The 17,349-nt window shown below is 29.6% G+C and overlaps 2 protein-coding genes across 4 annotated transcripts; both read left to right on the forward strand.

The window, feature by feature from the left end:
- The first annotated feature begins 5,818 nt into the window (after positions 1–5,818).
- Positions 5,819–8,621, forward strand: LOC124836462 (protein trichome birefringence-like 3). 2 transcript variants are annotated; one of them, XM_088108519.1, is made up of 6 exons: positions 5,819–6,209; positions 6,320–6,620; positions 6,713–6,884; positions 7,186–7,382; positions 7,518–7,676; positions 8,028–8,621. In XM_088108519.1, exons 1-6 carry the CDS (start codon positions 6,029–6,031, stop codon positions 8,356–8,358), a joined length of 1,341 nt encoding a protein of 446 aa, XP_087964645.1. In that variant the 5' UTR covers positions 5,819–6,028; the 3' UTR covers positions 8,359–8,621. The 2 variants fall into 2 exon arrangements, with proteins under 2 accessions (XP_087964645.1, XP_047167580.1); XM_047311624.2 differs by having other exon boundaries at positions 5,824–6,209; positions 6,323–6,620.
- A 5,700-nt stretch (positions 8,622–14,321) lies between these two features.
- Positions 14,322–16,705, forward strand: LOC124836468 (UvrABC system C protein). 2 transcript variants are annotated; one of them, XM_047311629.2, is made up of 5 exons: positions 14,322–14,426; positions 14,723–14,822; positions 16,095–16,156; positions 16,243–16,292; positions 16,386–16,705. In XM_047311629.2, exons 2-5 carry the CDS (start codon positions 14,743–14,745, stop codon positions 16,401–16,403), a joined length of 210 nt encoding a protein of 69 aa, XP_047167585.1. In that variant the 5' UTR covers positions 14,322–14,426; positions 14,723–14,742; the 3' UTR covers positions 16,404–16,705. The 2 variants fall into 2 exon arrangements, with proteins under 2 accessions (XP_047167585.1, XP_047167586.1); XM_047311630.2 differs by lacking the exon at positions 14,322–14,426 and adding an exon at positions 14,439–14,622.
- Positions 16,706–17,349: the final 644 nt, after the last annotated feature.

A 17,349-nucleotide genomic window follows, 5' to 3' on the forward strand; every position in this document is an offset into this window, starting at 1 on the left:
CTTTATCATTAAAATTCTTTATCACTTTAGAATATATTACACATATGCAATCACACATTTTTTATCTTCAAACATCTGGTGAACTTTTTTTCCAACGGTCGAACAAAACTTCAAATATTTTGACCAATTTGTATACCATGCATGGATGGAAAAATATGTTTCCTCCCAACAAAAGTTTATAATTCAAACTTGTTGAAAACACACCTCACCACACGTGGCAACAACAATGTTGCTTCTTCCTCTTTGCCACCTTGTCTCCTTCATTCACGCGAAAACCATCACTCAACACCACCATTTTCCTTAATTATTTATAATATCTTGATAATTATATTCAATCTACTTATTTCATGTTTGGTAATTAATATGTTTATATTTTATTCTTTTATAAATGGTATTTATTTTCGTAATTTGTATTATGCTCGGATTCAAAATTAATCTTACTCTTAACGTTCATGTTTCTCTCATGTATCAGACGTTAGTTATGTTGGAAAATTCAAATATAAGTTTAAGTAGTAAAATTAAGAAAATTAAGCACTACATAGGGATAAAAACTCATAAAATCAATATTTTAAGTTTGTAGGTAAATATGGTATCAATTCCTTAAATGTGATTGAATTAGTGTCTAACTAGTATTGTTTCTCTTGGTGATTTTCTCTCCAAAGGCCCATATCAAAAGTCGAAGATTTGGATAAAAATATAAAGAAAAGTAAGTCAAAGATTTGGATAAAAATATAAATAAAAAAGTAAGTCAAAGATTTGGATAAAAATATAAAGAAAAAAGTTTTAGAAAGATAGTTTTTTTTTTTAAATGAAACTCGATTAATAGAAATTATATTTATAATATAACGTTTTAAATAATGAAATAATTGAGTGTCTTTTTTAAAAATTACCATTACTCTTTACTTATTTTTTTAGACTTTTACACATAAAAATAATTCAATGGTGAACAATCATTAGGTTGCATAAAATGATACAAGTATTGGGAATGAGAAAGAATTGTTTCTTAAGGTGGAAGAGGTAGAGATAGAGAAAAAAGATAACTAGCAAACAATACCACAATTTTAGACATTTCTAATATGAATGTTTAAAGAAATCCTATAGTAGCAACAGAGATTACATATGGGTCGGGATAGGTTTAACGATCCTATAATCATATTTAAAGAAAAAAATTCATCCTTATCCCATACTTATACCTAACATGTATAACATTTTTATTTCATCATCATCTCTACCGAATAATGAGTATACACTCATATATCCATGCTCTTATCCATTTTTTTACTACTTCAATATTAATTAACTTTTATAAAAATCACGATAAAGAAAATATTCAATATCAAAGGAATATATTCTTGTTTTTTTAATATCAAATATTTAGAAAAAGTTATAATTGTATATATTTCAATACCAAATAAAAATTTTATAAGAACTAAAATATTTATTAAGTTTATAAACATGGAAACAAAATTGATAAAATTAAAAAATACTTTTAAAATTATAAAAAAGTATCTAAATTTAAAAATATTTTAAATATCTCTTTTCTTCCCTCTAAATTCTAATTAAATATATATTTTATACATTAATAAAAATTATCATACATCACTTAAAAGAAATCACACACTTAAAAGAAATCACAAAAAAAATAAAGATTAAACTAATAATAATTAAAATTTAGCAAAGATTTTTTATCTTTTAAAGTTCGATTTACGTTGAATGTTGTATGATAATAACATTAATAGTAAATAAAATGTCTCTATACAATTACGATGATAAAATTACACTTATGAAATAAGTTAGAAAATAAAAATAATTATATAAAAAATCAAAACAATTTGATATATCATCCAATAAAATCACATAAAGAAAAATAAATGTATAATTAAAAGTATGATAATTTGAAAATGTAAGAAAAACTTTTCGAATATCAAAATAGTAAAACCGTTAATAAATTCAGAAAATTGTTTTAGAAAAACAAAAGTTTTTCATATGAAACAAAAATTAAGAATTAAAGAGGAAAAAAAATAAGGTTTATATACCACCTATTAAGTGAAAGGTTCATCCGATTAAATATTTAAAATTAAGACCAAAATACTTTTATGTAAAAAACATAATAAATAAAAATATTAAAAAATTGAGTATAAATATTCAAAGGTGAGATGTAAAACTATTTGATCATTTATCATTAATAATACACCAAACAACGTTTATAATGAAAAAGAAATTACCTTGATTGAACTCATTTAATCTATATAAAACAAGTGAAACGATTGATAAAAAAAAATGTAAATAAAAGATTATAAAATTAAACACTAAGAAAATAATATATATATATATATATATATATATATATATATATATATATAATTTAGACTCAAAATTAATAAAATTTGAGATTAAATTGAACAATTAAGGAAATTGAAACTGGATTAAATGTAAATAACAGTAACTTGACACTTGACATTGATATTGACTTGACACATGACATTAACATTATTACATGGTACATGATTGACTTGACCGATGACATTAATATTGTTATATGGTATACATGATTGTCTTGACATGTGTCCAACTTTTTTAAATTTAAAAAAAAATTAAAAAAATCACGAACTAACATGTTACACATACATTTCATCTGTTGTTAAAGATTTAGACCGTATTAAGAAAAATGATTATTTAAATTGAACATAAATTACAAAAATTAAAACTATATGGAATACAAATAATAGTAAAATGACTTACTTTTATATTCATTTAACACATAGAATAAAATTACCATAAAAAAAGTGAATTTTTGTATTTTTTCATAAAATAAAAGGTAATAATTGAGAAAGAATTGTATCAAATAAATATAAAAAATTTAAATGTGTAAAAGTATATTTTTCTTATAAAAAATACGAGAGTAGAATAAGAAAAGATGTAAGGAAGAAATTCCTAACAAATGACTACAATGCAATTGCAGCTCCAGCTCTTCTAGATATTACAATCCGAAAATCATTTTTAGATTGTATAATTCGAAAGCTAGAAATAACTTTCAAATGGTATAATTTAGAATTTTTCTTTTTAATTTTTGGTTTAAATAGGAACTAAAGGTTTAAACCTTAATTTTTTTAATTATACAATATAAAAGTAAAAAATAACTTACAATTAAAAACTATTTTTTCTTAATCCTCCCTGACTTGAAAGCTACTTTTGACTTCTGAATTACACTATTTTAAAGTACTTTTTTGTTGGGATTATATAATCTAAAAGCCATCATCTTTTTGAGAAAAAAATACTTCTAGATTGTGTATTATAGCGAGGTTATGAAAAGACAAAATGTAAAGTATGTTTATAGGAGGTGTAGGAAGAAACATAAAGAAACTGCCATGATTGCAACATAAACCCACTCTTCCTTGTCCTACAAATGGGTTTTAATTTGTTCAAGACCCACGAGATGCAGCAAGAAAAGAACAAAAATATTTCTTCTGAATTAGACAGAAATAAATATTTCATCTGACTAAAAGAAAACTCACTATTTCAACCCTCTCCATTGACCAAAAACTACATATTTCTATTTTCTTTCTGCCTAGTAAACAAGATCAAGATTGTATGCAAAGAAAGTTAGACGGAAATTTGTGTTACCTACAATTAGAAAATTGACGTAATGGGTTTAGGTCAAATCCACTTTTCAAGCAACAGATTAATCAAAATTCCCTCAAATTGCAAGTGGTAGATTTCTTTATTCATTATACCCAATTTAGCAATGAGTTTGATGTTGATGCTGGATTACAGTGGAGGTTTCTATTGCCTAATGATTATTAACGATTGGCTGGGTGTATTTTCAGCCTCAATACTGTAGGGTCACCCATTCAGGATTTGTTGAGTTGATTAAGGATATTGTGTATGATAATCTGATTCAGCACTTTGATTGTTATTAATTTAAGGATGTCAATTTTCAGTACGGTCTGGTTAGCTAGGTTAGTGCAACCACTGTGTGCATTATAGGTTGTAATGTCAATTTCTTAATTGGAAACTTTTTCAAAGCCAAGATCATGGGTGGCTTTCACCATGAAATTAATTTCAAAGCTGTTAAAGCCTCCCACATTAGGGTTGGTTCATTGCTGCTTTGCTACTTCTCTGGAAGCTATTCTCATCTTCTGCTCTCCAACTTCTCCACAAAAACAGCTCACCCTTCACACTCCTTACACCCCACTTTGTTAAACAATGATCCTCATAATTACCTGCTCTTGAAAATGAATAATATCTTTGTATGTGACAACTGCTGCATACACTTGATTACACCCATATAAAATTGGCTAGCATGCATGTTACTACTCATTTTTCTTCCCAATGACTTCACCAATCGTTAATGGATTTGGCACATGTTCAAATTACCAAGATCAGCTCAGAAAATAAATGGTGGGGTACGGAGTATTGAAATTTATAAGCAGAAATATTTTAAGTAAGGCAATTAATTACTGTTTTCGGATGTGGGAAAATAATTTCAGCCATCCCTCAATTTCAAAGTGAAAATGAATTAGCTAAGTTTCCCTCTTATGCTAAGTTTCAAGTACAATCAAACTGTGTATTCTTATCTACTTTCAATATCGTACGCAATTCATCCCTTAACCATAGATTTATTTCTGTTTGAGAACTTTACTTAATCAATTCAGACTTTGTTTCTTTTCTTTACTTTCACACCCTTTTCTTTGTCTTAGCTTCATTTTAAATTAGACCAATTTAGTCATTCTTGGTAACTAGGTGCATTTGAATAATCTCTTCTCACTGTTTGCATAAAGGTAAAATTTCTTAAAAAATCAAACAACACTACAAGAGTAGCATGAATAGCCATTTCTACTAAAAAAACATGACCTTTTTTACCTAAAATTTCCAGCATTTATATATTGATGTTCAAAATTTCAAGCATTTTCAAGAATCCTCCAAAACCACAAAAGGCCAAATGGACATACAGGGTGGAAAGAAGGATGGTTGCCCATGCAACCAATAGTTTCTATCAAAAAGGAAAGGATAAGTTGAGTATTGAAATAAGAACAAATCGGAAGCTATCATGTCCCACTCAATAGTGGGACAACCTTGCATAATTTACATAGGTCAATATAATGTACAGAGTAATATCACTGGACTTATTCTATGCAACAGAGAAAGTCATGTTTGGGGAATGAGGAATATATTCAAACATGTTTTCTGATCTTAACATTCTTTGTTTGGTAGCTGTTTGAGTAGAGAACAACATTCAATTGCTGAACATGATTCCTCCTTTTAAATGGAGAATAATAGAGAATCATGATTAAGTTAGGTGTATAATTACTCAAATACCTTAACGACTTGATATAAAATTTTTAGACAATGACTTTTATAAAATATCCATATAATTTGAAAGGCTTAATGCTTGAACAACTTCAATTTTTCAAAAGAAATTATTTACTAAGTCTAAGTCAAATTTTAACTTACATGAATTCTGATATCCCACAGCAAGTTTTTGGCACAAGTACACTACAAAGACAATTCATCAACTCATACACAATGTGTGTGAGTCATTCATAATGTTTATACCGTACATAAAAAAGTAATGTATTAAAATGGAGTAAGACACAATTTAGTATAGTAATAATTTGGGACCATCATCTGCTTGATGGTGAGAACAGATCTATTGAATATTCAACTATTCATATGAGAGACAGAAACTTGACAAGAATAGTATATTTCCCACCCAATGAATATTCTACTGGGTCTACTTAATGATGTAGAAACTAGAAAGCATGATGTGAGGCTACATGCATAGCTTTGTCTACATGACCAAAGTATGAGGTGCCAAGATGTTAGCCTTTCAACCCATTCCTTAACCTCCAGTATCTTTTAGCATTGTTTAGTCATGCCAAACTATACTATGCTTTAACTTCACTCCTACTCAAAAATGCATAAAACCTCCCCCTCTAAACCCTTTGTACAATGTCCTCATCATTCTGTTGTGTTGAGCACCACCTCATTAACTCTTTCTTCCCACCGTTAAGCTCCACTAATCCCCATGATCCCTTCAGGAATAATGAAGCCTCCCAGAGGAAAGCTTCCTCTCCCCATCATTATCATCACAACCTGTGTTCTTGTTTTTGTGGCTATCTTGTATGCAGAGAGACTCAGTTTCCTCTCTTCCAACTCCATTTTCAAGTTCAAACCATGTCCTAGACAAATCACAAAACCAAAGTCTAGTAAGTCACCTTCTCATATGCCTCACCTCATCTCTGCCTTCTTATGCTTTTATCTATTATCAGTTTGAGATTCTAATGCAGTTTATCTCATCATATCATGATTGTCCTAGCAGATGAAGAAAAGACTGGTGACAGAAAGGCAGATGAAGAAAAAGCAGGTGACAAAAAGGCAGATGAAGATGTTGTGATTATGAATGCATCATCATCATGGATTGATGACAGGTTTGATTTTGACCCTGAGGAGTGCAATGTTGCCAATGGAAAATGGGTGTTTAACTCTTCAGTAACGCCTCTCTACTCTGACATAAGCTGTCCATATATAGATAGACAATTTTCTTGTGTCAAGAATGGGAGGAATGATTCTGACTATCGCCATTGGGAGTGGCAGCCAGAAGACTGCACCTTGCCACGGTAAGTTCCACACTCCAACTTGCCAATCTTTTATCATATACATGTATGTTTAGTTTGTGTAAAGTACATTAAAAAATGACTATATTTTGCAGTTTCAACCCAGAGCTAGCCCTCAGAAAGCTTCAAGGGAAAAGACTGCTATTTGTTGGGGATTCACTGCAGAGAAACCAGTGGGAGTCTTTTGTCTGCTTGGTAGAATCGATCATACCTCATAAGCATAAATCTATGAGACTGGGGAGAGTTCATTCAGTCTTCACTGCTAAGGTATTACTTGACTGAAATGATGCTTAAATATATTGATTAAAACTTAGATGCAGTTTTACAAATGCTTTTGCTGTTGTTTTCCGATCAGAATTGGAGCTTCACTTCAATAAAATATTTTATCAAATTGTTACATGAGTTATAAATGTCAAACTCCAATTCTAATTGGAAAACAATACAAAAAAAAGCACATTTGAAATTGTGTAATTGGCACAAACACAATAAATAAACACACTAACACTGAGAGATCATGCTTCTTTTCTGAAAACTCAAGCTCGTTCTTTTTGTATCTGTGCTTTCACAGGCATACAATGCCACCATAGAATTCTATTGGGCCCCTTATCTTGTGGAGTCCAACAGTGACATTGACATCATAGATATAAGGAAAAGGATAATAAAAGTGGATGCTATAGCTGAAAGAGCCAAAAACTGGACAGGAGTGGACATCCTTGTATTCAACACCTACGTATGGTGGATGAGTGGTATTAGGATAAAAACAATGTAAACTTTCTTTGATACTACTAAATCAGCATAATATTTCTGTTATTCATGGCAAACATTCAGTAGTCTCTTTCAGCATTTGATCTTTAACAAAAGCAGGAAGACAGTGTCTGACCTCTAGTTTACAAATTTCAGATGGGGTTCCTTTGCCAATGGACAAGAAGGGTATGAAGAATTTGACACCCCAATTGCTTACAAGTTAGCTTTGAAAACGTGGGCCAATTGGATCGACTCAACCATCAATCCAAACAAAACCAGGGTCTTTTTCACCACTATGTCACCAACACACACAAGGTCTCTTTCTCTTAAGAAAACTAAGTCCAACTTATTATTATAGCAACAACTTAAGCTATAAGCTAAATGCATGTTTGGATTCACAGTAAATTCTCTACAGCCATGTTCAAATACTAGTTAGGTAAATATTCACATCCTTTAGTATCAAGTTGAAGCCCTTCAACTAGTTTTTTCCATTGGACAATAAACAATTATACCAAAGTTTATCACTAGTTTACATTTAGATTAATCTATCCTCGAACATAAATCACATCAAAATCAAAAAAACATAAGTCAAGCAGTTATTTGCTTCCTTTATATTTCTCAGTAAAATGCTCAATATTGTAACAATTCGAGTGTGTTGTTTCTCAGAAGCCAAGACTGGGGCAACATGGAAGGTGTGAAATGCTTCAATGAGACAAAGCCAGTGATGAAAAAGAAGCACTGGGGAACTGGTTCTGACAAGAGAATAATGAGTGTGGTGTCCAAAGTAGTGAAGGAAATGAAAGTTCCAGTAACATTCATCAACATAACACAGTTATCAGAGTACAGAATTGATGGCCATTCCTCAGTTTACACTGAAACTGGAGGGAAACTGTTGAATGAAGAGGAAAGGGCTAATCCAGAAAACGCAGATTGCATACACTGGTGTTTGCCTGGAGTTCCTGATACGTGGAATCAAATACTTTTGGCTATGTTGTAACAAATATATAAATCTTGCACAAAGATCCATGCCTTTTTTTTTTCTTTAACACTTGTGACATGAAGATGTCAACTATTTTCTTTGTTTGTGTACATTATTCATGTTGAAATGTCATCTGTGTGATATACAAATATACATGTGTCATGACTAGTTCACATTATAGCACATTGTTGAACCAGAAGGATCACATGGTCACACAGTGACATTGAAACAAATTGTTTTCCACTTCACATTCAAATCAAAGAAACTAATTATTTCTTCCACTTTTTCAATGTTTTACCATGATTTTGAGTAGTGAATCGATTGACATCTCCACAGCCAAGCTCTGTTATCACAGTAATTTCATGGCTTATGACCAAATGTTACACTTTGTTAACCCGCTGGACTAACCCAAATTATTATTGAAAACAAAGTTCCACAAGAAATAAAATCAAACATTTTTAAGGATTTTCAAATTTTTACCAGATTATAAATTTTTGAACAATTATATTTAGTTTGAACAACTTTTATTAAAAAAAGATATATATTTTTTCAAGTAGAGAATAATCAAATTTCAAGAAAACAGTTGGCTTTTCAATTTTACTCACATTTGATGAATTATTAAAAACAAAGTAATAAAGATTGTATCAGTTTTTCTGGTTCTGATAAATGATAGCTTAATTTTCTTTTATTCTTTTATTATCTCAATAGAACATATGTTTCTAATAGTTAAAGATAATGGTTAAAGACTCATTGTTCAATGTTAAAAAAAATGTCCATCTTTATGAAGATATGTAGCACTATTAATGTAATTTTTATTGATTATCTTTTGTGTGTACATGAGATTGTTGGTAATTTATCATTTATCAATAAATTGCTCAATTTAGTCTCTCACTTAAAACCAACATAAGTTACTAAGGTTAGAGATACTAAATGATTTTCAGTCCTAGTATATTTTTTATTTTTTATCTTTTTTTTAATTTGTCTCTTGCATTCTCAAACATTTTTAATTTTTATTTGTGAGTTAATGAGTATACTTGATACACTCATGATATATATGCTTACACAATTTTTCTCTCTATTTTTTAATTCTGATTTTCTTTATTCAAATTAGTAGAGTTCACAATTTATTGTGTGAAATATGAATCACCTAATTTTTGGCCTTTTAACTGGAAAATTAGTTATAATACTTTGAATTAATTAAACGATAAGTAATTATTACTAAAGTAAGAGTTTTTTCATAACCTAGTAAGCTAGTGAAATAATTTATTATTTTAAGTAGTGATTAATTGGGTCAAATCTGTTACTTTTCATTTAAATAAGCTTATAAGAGGTGAATTGATGTTTCTCTTTATGAGTGATTGCATTGTATCAAAAATATATTTTATTCACTTTTTATTCAACACTAACAAAATAATATTTTTATTTTAAAATTAAGAATTGCATAAAAAAATGTTCCTTTGCAGAAGACGTATTAAATTACATATTATACTTAATCACTTTTTTTTAATTCATCTCAATAAATAATCAACAGAAAAAACGCATTTATGTGTTTGATTAATGATTTTAATAATCAAAATTACTGTTTTACTGCAAAATGTTTTCCTTCCAAAAGTTGCATGGAAAAAAGTAGTTCATTTTAATATTATAACAATGATAAGAAAAATATAAATTTCAAATGACTAAGCAAGATTAATGCATGTCTCAATATTTTATCTTTCAAAATATTGAGAAAATGTTGACTATAATCTCTAAAAAAAGTTTAATATATTTAATTTTATTTTATGTTAATTTAATTTGTTATTTTAATTATTGCTTATATATTTTAATTTACTTTTAATAGTTATTGTTTTTTATTTTTTTTAATTTTATTTATTTGTTTACGTTTTTCTTCAAGGTGATAGGGTTTATATATATATATATATATATATATATATATATATATATATATATATTAATTTTTATTGTAATTTTTAATGTTTATGTACAATTTTGTACGAGTTCTGTATTATTTTTTTATTTTGTTTCATTAAATTAGTTATTTTTTATGTTATTGATTTTAATTTGTTGTGAATTTGTTTGTTATAGAGTTGGCAAGAATATGAGGTGCATCTAGATATCAGGTTGAGAGTTTTTCACAAGGTGAAGTCAGAAAAAGACCTACGACATATGCTCGTAGAAGAGGTTGTCTTGAAAAAGCTGCAACATTACCTCATCCTGATCTTCATGAGCAGGAACAAAATGTTATTGAAGAGTAACATGATGTTGTTAAGCAACACAGGATATTGTTTAAGAATAACATGAAATAGGTGGATATCTTAGAGGTCCACATGATATTGTTAACGAGTTATATCGATCATGTTGCATTCGTCTTGTGGCACGACTAGGTTAGTGAAGTAGTTGAATATTTCTTTGAATTTTGATGCTTTATTAGTTGTTTGAACTTTATATGCAATTGTTTTATCTAGGATCGATGGAAGATCAAGTTGGTCTCTCATGAGAAAAATTAAACAAATTTAGAGCATGTCATTTGGTTGTTCAAAATTTTGTGATGAATTTCAGTTTGTTGTCTTTATGTGATATTTCTTAATATTACACTGATAATGGCTTGATATTGGTGTTTGTTGAGAGATGACATAGAAAGACAAATAATTTCCATGCCCTTGTTGGTGAGATGAGGTGTCTACACTACTACATCTGCCCATAGTGGGAGAATTATGTTTGAATGAAGTCCTAGACTTTGAAGTGGCTTTGGAAACTCTTACCGACTTATTGGGCGTGGACCATGCGAGAGTTACATCTAAGTTGAGGCAATGTCATGGTCCATAAGTAAGATTGAGTTGGTTGAGAGACCTATAAAATGAATGTTGTGAGAACTAGTAGTGGGAGTAAGCCGCACAGACCTACTTTTTACATCTTGTTAGATGTAATATTTTAACAAAGAGCACTACCTTCATCCTTGTATTGTACTTATTTCTCTTCAAAGACTTGTAAACATGTGAAAGATATGTTTGGGGAGTTGTTGCACTGGCCCACTTGTTTTAAAACAAGATCGTCTAGAGACTAGACCGTCTAGCAACTCAGGTTTTGAAGTTAACAAAATCATCAAATGAAATATCGTTATGTATGAAAAGTTGTTTTAAAGAAATAGCGTCTAAGAGAAAAATATTTTGAAACATCTTCTATAGACAAAATTAAACTTATAATAATGTTTTCTAGACTATATTGTCTAATGAACAAAGTTTATAAGCAACGTCTAAGAAAAGAAAATGTTGCTCTTATTGAATCATCTAATAGACGATGTGTAACAAACAACGTTTTACAAATAACATCTAAATGTCTAAATGAATAATGTCTTACAATCAAACGTTTATGAACATAAGCGTCTATCTCATGTTAACATTAAAGCGTAAAATGTGTTTTATTCAAAACAGTGTTAATTCAAGTCAGTGTCTTATGATTACTAAATGCTGCATATTACAAACAGTTTTTCTTATGATTACTAAATGCTGCATATTACAAACAGTTTTTGATATAACATCTAATATTTTATATCATCTAATGATCATATATGTTGAATGTTTTACCAAACAATGCATTTATTAATGAAATGACAAATGATAAAATGTTTTGAACATGCAATAAACCTAACACTTATCATCTTTCAAAATATTTAATGCACGTACGATGAAGTGTTTCGATGCTTGTATACCTTGCTCTTGATATTTGTGCAGATAACAAAAGTAGAAAGACTTTATTAGAAACAGTGCACCCAAGAAAAAGACGTTGAACGATGTGAAAAACATTCTAGGAATGATTCCCTTAAAGACTTATGCTCTAACACATCGTACAAGCTACATTTTGCTAAAACGTATGACAAAGCACAGTACCTCTGCAAAGTAGACTTGAGTTTGATCTCTGCATTGTACATTTTGCTAAGAGCTTGTGCCAGATATACTAGGATGAACATCATATTTGTATTTTTTGTACTTTCCACCATTCACATCTTAACAACATAAACTTTTTTCTCCCAGATTGACAATTAACTTTATCATATCTTATAATGACGACAAAAAAGAAAAAATCAAAAGCAATATCTCGAACCCACTCAATTAACTCATCAGGTGTGAGAAAAATATGATTAGTTGTAAAATTATTTGTGTAGTTTCCCTTGCATATTTCATTGATAAAAGAATAAAAATTTGACATGAAACTTGAATTTACTTGTGAATCCATCAAACTCAAAGGATAATCTTTCATCTTATACTATAATCACCTATAACATAATATCATCACCTTTTAATACCTCCCTTCTTCAGTAATAATTATAATTGGAGATCAATAAATTATTAAAACAAAACAAAGAAAACAAATTTTAAAAAAGGAATTCAAACAAATTCAAAAAGAAAATTAGCAAAAAATTAAAAATAAATGCATATCGGATTTTAAAATATCGGTAGGAGTGTTCGAAATCTAGTAATTATATTTCCTTCATTTTGAAATATGATAATCATTTCTCTCAAATTTCAAAATTCATTAAATACATAATTTTAATAGATTTCAAAATTTCAAAATTTGAAGAGTTTCATAATAGATTTCAAAATTAAGTGAATTTCTAAATTAAATTTCGAAATCTGGTAAATTTTAAAACCTAAAAAGTTCGTAAATTAATTTGAAATTCGATAATATTTTTAATAAAACTTTTAAAATTAGATTTCAAACCGATAAATTTCTTAAACCGAATTTTAAAATTCAATAACTGTGAAATATAATAAAAGTAAATATAAATTCTAAAGAAAATAAATATAAACTCTCAAATTAAACTTAACCAACAAAAACATTTATATTAATAAATTGAAATAAAGAAGACGAAGAAAACTAGCTAAATAGAATAAAGCAAGTTGCTTAAACGAACAAAGCACACTACTACCACATACCAAAAAATTGAGAGAAAAAAAAATGCGTAAAAACTTGAGATAAATCTTTAATAAATATAGAAAACACAATAAATACGTTTTTGATAAATACTAATTACTTCCTACTTTTTTTTTGTTTTATATATATATATATATATATATATATATATATATATATATATATATATATATATATATATATATATATATATATATACACACACACACATGAGGTTTGCTAACGCATATGCCTGTTTTTCAGTTGGTATATTTTAGCAATGTGTATCGGGTTTTAGTGGACAAAAATACCCTTATATATTATGAATTCTAAGTTTTAAGATTAAGGGTATTTTAATAATTTTCATTCTCAAAACTAAAAAAAATAAGAAACCCTCAAACCCTTACTCACCTCTCTCATTCCTCTCAATCCTTTCTCTTTAATTGAGAAAATCGGAAACTGTTAAACAATTTGTCAAGTTGAATCATTGTTGTGAAAATTAGATAAGACAAAAATTATAAAATGAAAACTCATTATAAAATTATCATTTTTTGTAAGAAATTGTTTAACCGCGAGTATTTTTGATCTTTTCTAGGTCAATTACCAATTCCTTTATGCTTTAAAAATTGGATAAAATTAGATAAGAAAAAAATTATAAAATAAAAACTTATTGTAAAATCATTTTTTGTAAGATTGTTTAACGGTAAATGTTTTCGATTTTTTGAATTGTTGAGATTACAGATGACAAGGTTGGAGTGAGAGAAATGAAAGAGAAAGATCAAGAGGAATGAGAGATATGAGTAAGGGTTTGAGTTTTTTTTAGTTTTGAAAATAAAAATTATTAATTAACCTTAAAAATTCATGATATATAAAGATATATAAGGGTATTTTTGTCTACTAAAATTCAGTATACATTGCTAAAATGTACCAACTGAAAAACAGACATAAACACCTTAACAAACCCATATATATATACATGTGTATATATAAATATACATGTGTATATATAAATATACATGTGTATATATATACATGTATATATATGTATTTTACGAAAAGTCAATTTTGTCATAATACTTAAACTTAAAGTACGAGGTGCACCAAGAAAACTAGGTGCAAAGAAAGCTCATATTGAAACGTGTGCGCAAGAAGTGTGTTATAAACGGAACTCAAAGGTGAGTTGTTACCCCTCGCCCCCTTTTTCTGATTCTTGCATCTCAATCCATAACAATCTCTCAGATCAAGGGTTGCGATTAATACCCAATTTTGTGTTACCTTTTCTGTTTTCGGCGTTCGATTTCGATTTTGAAGCCCTATTTTTGGTTATTGTTCTCTAGTATTTTCACTTTTTCGCCAGAAGTAAAACATCAGGTTATGAGAGAAAACATAGTGATTGTTACATGCTAAGTTTTAATATTGGGGCGGTTTTGAATTTTTTGGATTTTGGGTAATGATTTTGATTCGTTTGCAGTTTGAAGCTGAGAAATAAACATGGCCGGTGGTGCGAATTTCATGCAAAGGGTTCTCTCTTACGTCGTAAACGAGGTTGTTGTCAATGGTCTTGCCAACAGGTTCATGTTTTTACCACTTTTTTTACTTTGTTTTCTGTAATTTTGTTGTTGACCCATTCGTGTATTTTTGGGAGAATGTCTGTTATGTTGATCGGAGTGAGACAGAGCCTCAAGATTTTGTTCTTTATATATATATATATATATATATATATATATATATATATATATATATTCAGTCTCCAGGACAACATTGGTTCCCTAAAATTTTAAGGGGTTTGAGTGGTTGTTGCTTGGGCACATATATGCCATGATAGTTGGTGCTATTGTTGTATTAATTTTTCCTATGCTGAATTTTAGAAATTTTAGTAATTGTTTTGGGGTCCTTGGCTGGCCTTGTGGTTGTTGCAGGCTGTGTTGTAGAGTGGGCGGCTAGGTCTTCAGATGCTTCTAGTGTGGTCCGAAGTCAGTTCGGATTACCTCATAAGATATTCTGATGTATTCCAATGTTAAAAGTCAATAGATAACCGTTTGGTTAGCGATTAATGCATATTATGTGTATATTCTCTAGGTATTATGATATATTCTGATGTTAAAGTTAATAGATGATTGTTTTGGTGAGCAATTAATACATATTATGTGCGTGTTCTTTTAAAATCATACTTGAAACCTTTATAACCTTTATAGATAGTAGTTGGGATGGGCTTTAAAATGAGGGAAACCATCTTCTGAAAGGTTTTTCTATGCTCTCCAACAATATTTACTTTTCTTCGGAGTTCAGAGATATTACCAGGGCAATCACCTCTTAGGTGGCTATGCTATTTAAGACGGATATCCTAATCCCTCTCAAATTTGAAGTCTTCTATTTTCTATTGTATGATACGGAATCGTAATCCCACTCAGAGTCAACGTTTTTTTCTGACCCCTGTCCCATCGGAGCGCATTGATTTCCCTCTCCGGTGCATTATTGTTAGGAATTTGTCAAATGACTTAGGTTTAGGCTTCAATAAGTTTGGGAGTCTTTGTTGGCAGCTGTATGGGGTGAGTGAGGGAAAAGTAATGGTTGGGTTTGAGATGGGAACAAGAGGAACAAAAACATTAAACTGTGCTCTCAACTTTTACTATAAAAGTTAAATGATTATGGAAAGCAAGTTTTCGAAATAATCAGATAAAGAAATATGCACCCAAAAGGATTTTTTCATTATCTTTTTTTTAGAAGAAAAAACTATTAAAGATTTGTAATAAAGCAGGCCCTTAGTCTCCCTGATATGCTTGGATTAGTTTCTTGTGTTTGGATCCATTCTCTCGTGGTGATGTTTCTTTGTGGTTTTCCAGCCCAGCATTTCAGAGGTTTGCAGTGAGGACATCAAGAAGCATTGAAGATATTTCTAGCAAAGGTAATAGGAGAAAAATTATTGTTTTTCGAAATTTGATTGACCTTATGACCAAATCTGTTTCACACTTGTGTTATATATTCTGGCAGCTATTCAGAAGAGGCAGGAGATAATTGAGCAGGTCAAGGACATCTCGGAGGTTGTATGCTTTCTCAAATTAATATAAAACCAGCTAATACTGACAATGTGATTATTGGTGTTTAACTTTTCCTTTTTCTTTTGCTGCTTCCAGTCACTCAAGAAGCGGTGATTATGGTGTTCTACATTGCTGAGGTTTATGGACTTGTGATTCTCTGTAAATTTGTTTAGTAACAATATATTTTGACTCTTAATTCGCGATCTCAAAGTTGGGACCTAAATGTTAGGTTTCTTCCAGTTTGATTGGTGAACTGAGAACTGGATTAGGATTTCACCTAATATTATTCTTCCTTCCATTTCAAACTATTGAAGACTGATGGTTTGGACTGTATTGACATGAAATATGCAAGAGTTGTAACAGCTTATTGGGATTTTTTTTCCCTCCTTTTATTGCACCCTAGGGCGTTTGGTGTAGTTCAATTTGAATCAGTTTTTGCTGCATTGGTTATAAAAATGTTAAATCATTTTTACGAAAATATTGTTAAATATTTTGTAATGGAGATTTGTTAAATGGAAATGTATGCTGAAAAAAGTAATGACTGTTGTTATATTTTTCTTACACATAAATTAGTATACAATTTTATAATTAGTTCTATCAAAGAAAATTGTGCCTAAAATTAAGAAAGAAAGAACACTAATTTGGGTTGTGAAAAAATCAACCAAGATGAGGTCTTTCCATCGAGTTGATGGTAGCGTTAAGTCAATATTTCAGTCAAAGTTGAGTTAAAATTAGGTTTAATGTCTCGGTAGGTCCCTATTTTCGGCGTGAATCTCAAATAGGTCCCTTTTCTTTTCGGCGTCTCAATTGGGTCCCCATTTTTGTAAAATTGTAACAATTAGGGGTCTGCCGTCAAATTGGACAAACGGCCGTTTAATTGTTTCTTACGTGTCAGATGGGAATCATGCCACGTGTCATTACTGTTCATGCCACGTAACAAACAATTAAACGGCCGTTTGTTCAATTTGACGGCAGACCCCTAATTGTTACAATTTTACAAAAATGGGGACCCAATTGAGACGCGGAAAAAAAAAGGGACCTATTTGAGATTCACGCCGAA

This window comes from Vigna umbellata, chromosome 3 (assembly GCF_029865625.1).
Source record: "Vigna umbellata cultivar VRB3 chromosome 3, Vumbellata_1.0, whole genome shotgun sequence".
NCBI lineage: Eukaryota > Viridiplantae > Streptophyta > Magnoliopsida > Fabales > Fabaceae > Vigna > Vigna umbellata.

Bases quoted from the DNA above. Each gene is read 5' to 3' on its own strand.
- LOC124836468 (XM_047311629.2), top strand. From the start codon at position 14,743: ATGGCCGGTGGTGCGAATTTCATGCAAAGGGTTCTCTCTTACGTCGTA. The intron at 14,823-16,094 runs GTTCATGTTTTT...GTGGTTTTCCAG, and splicing joins GTCAATGGTCTTGCCAACAG to CCCAGCATTTCAGAGGTTTG. The intron at 16,157-16,242 runs GTAATAGGAGAA...ATATTCTGGCAG, and splicing joins TGAAGATATTTCTAGCAAAG to CTATTCAGAAGAGGCAGGAG.
- LOC124836462 (XM_088108519.1), top strand. From the start codon at position 6,029: ATGATCCCTTCAGGAATAATGAAGCCTCCCAGAGGAAAGCTTCCTCTC. The intron at 6,210-6,319 runs GTAAGTCACCTT...TGATTGTCCTAG, and splicing joins AATCACAAAACCAAAGTCTA to CAGATGAAGAAAAGACTGGT. The intron at 6,885-7,185 runs GTATTACTTGAC...GTGCTTTCACAG, and splicing joins ATTCAGTCTTCACTGCTAAG to GCATACAATGCCACCATAGA.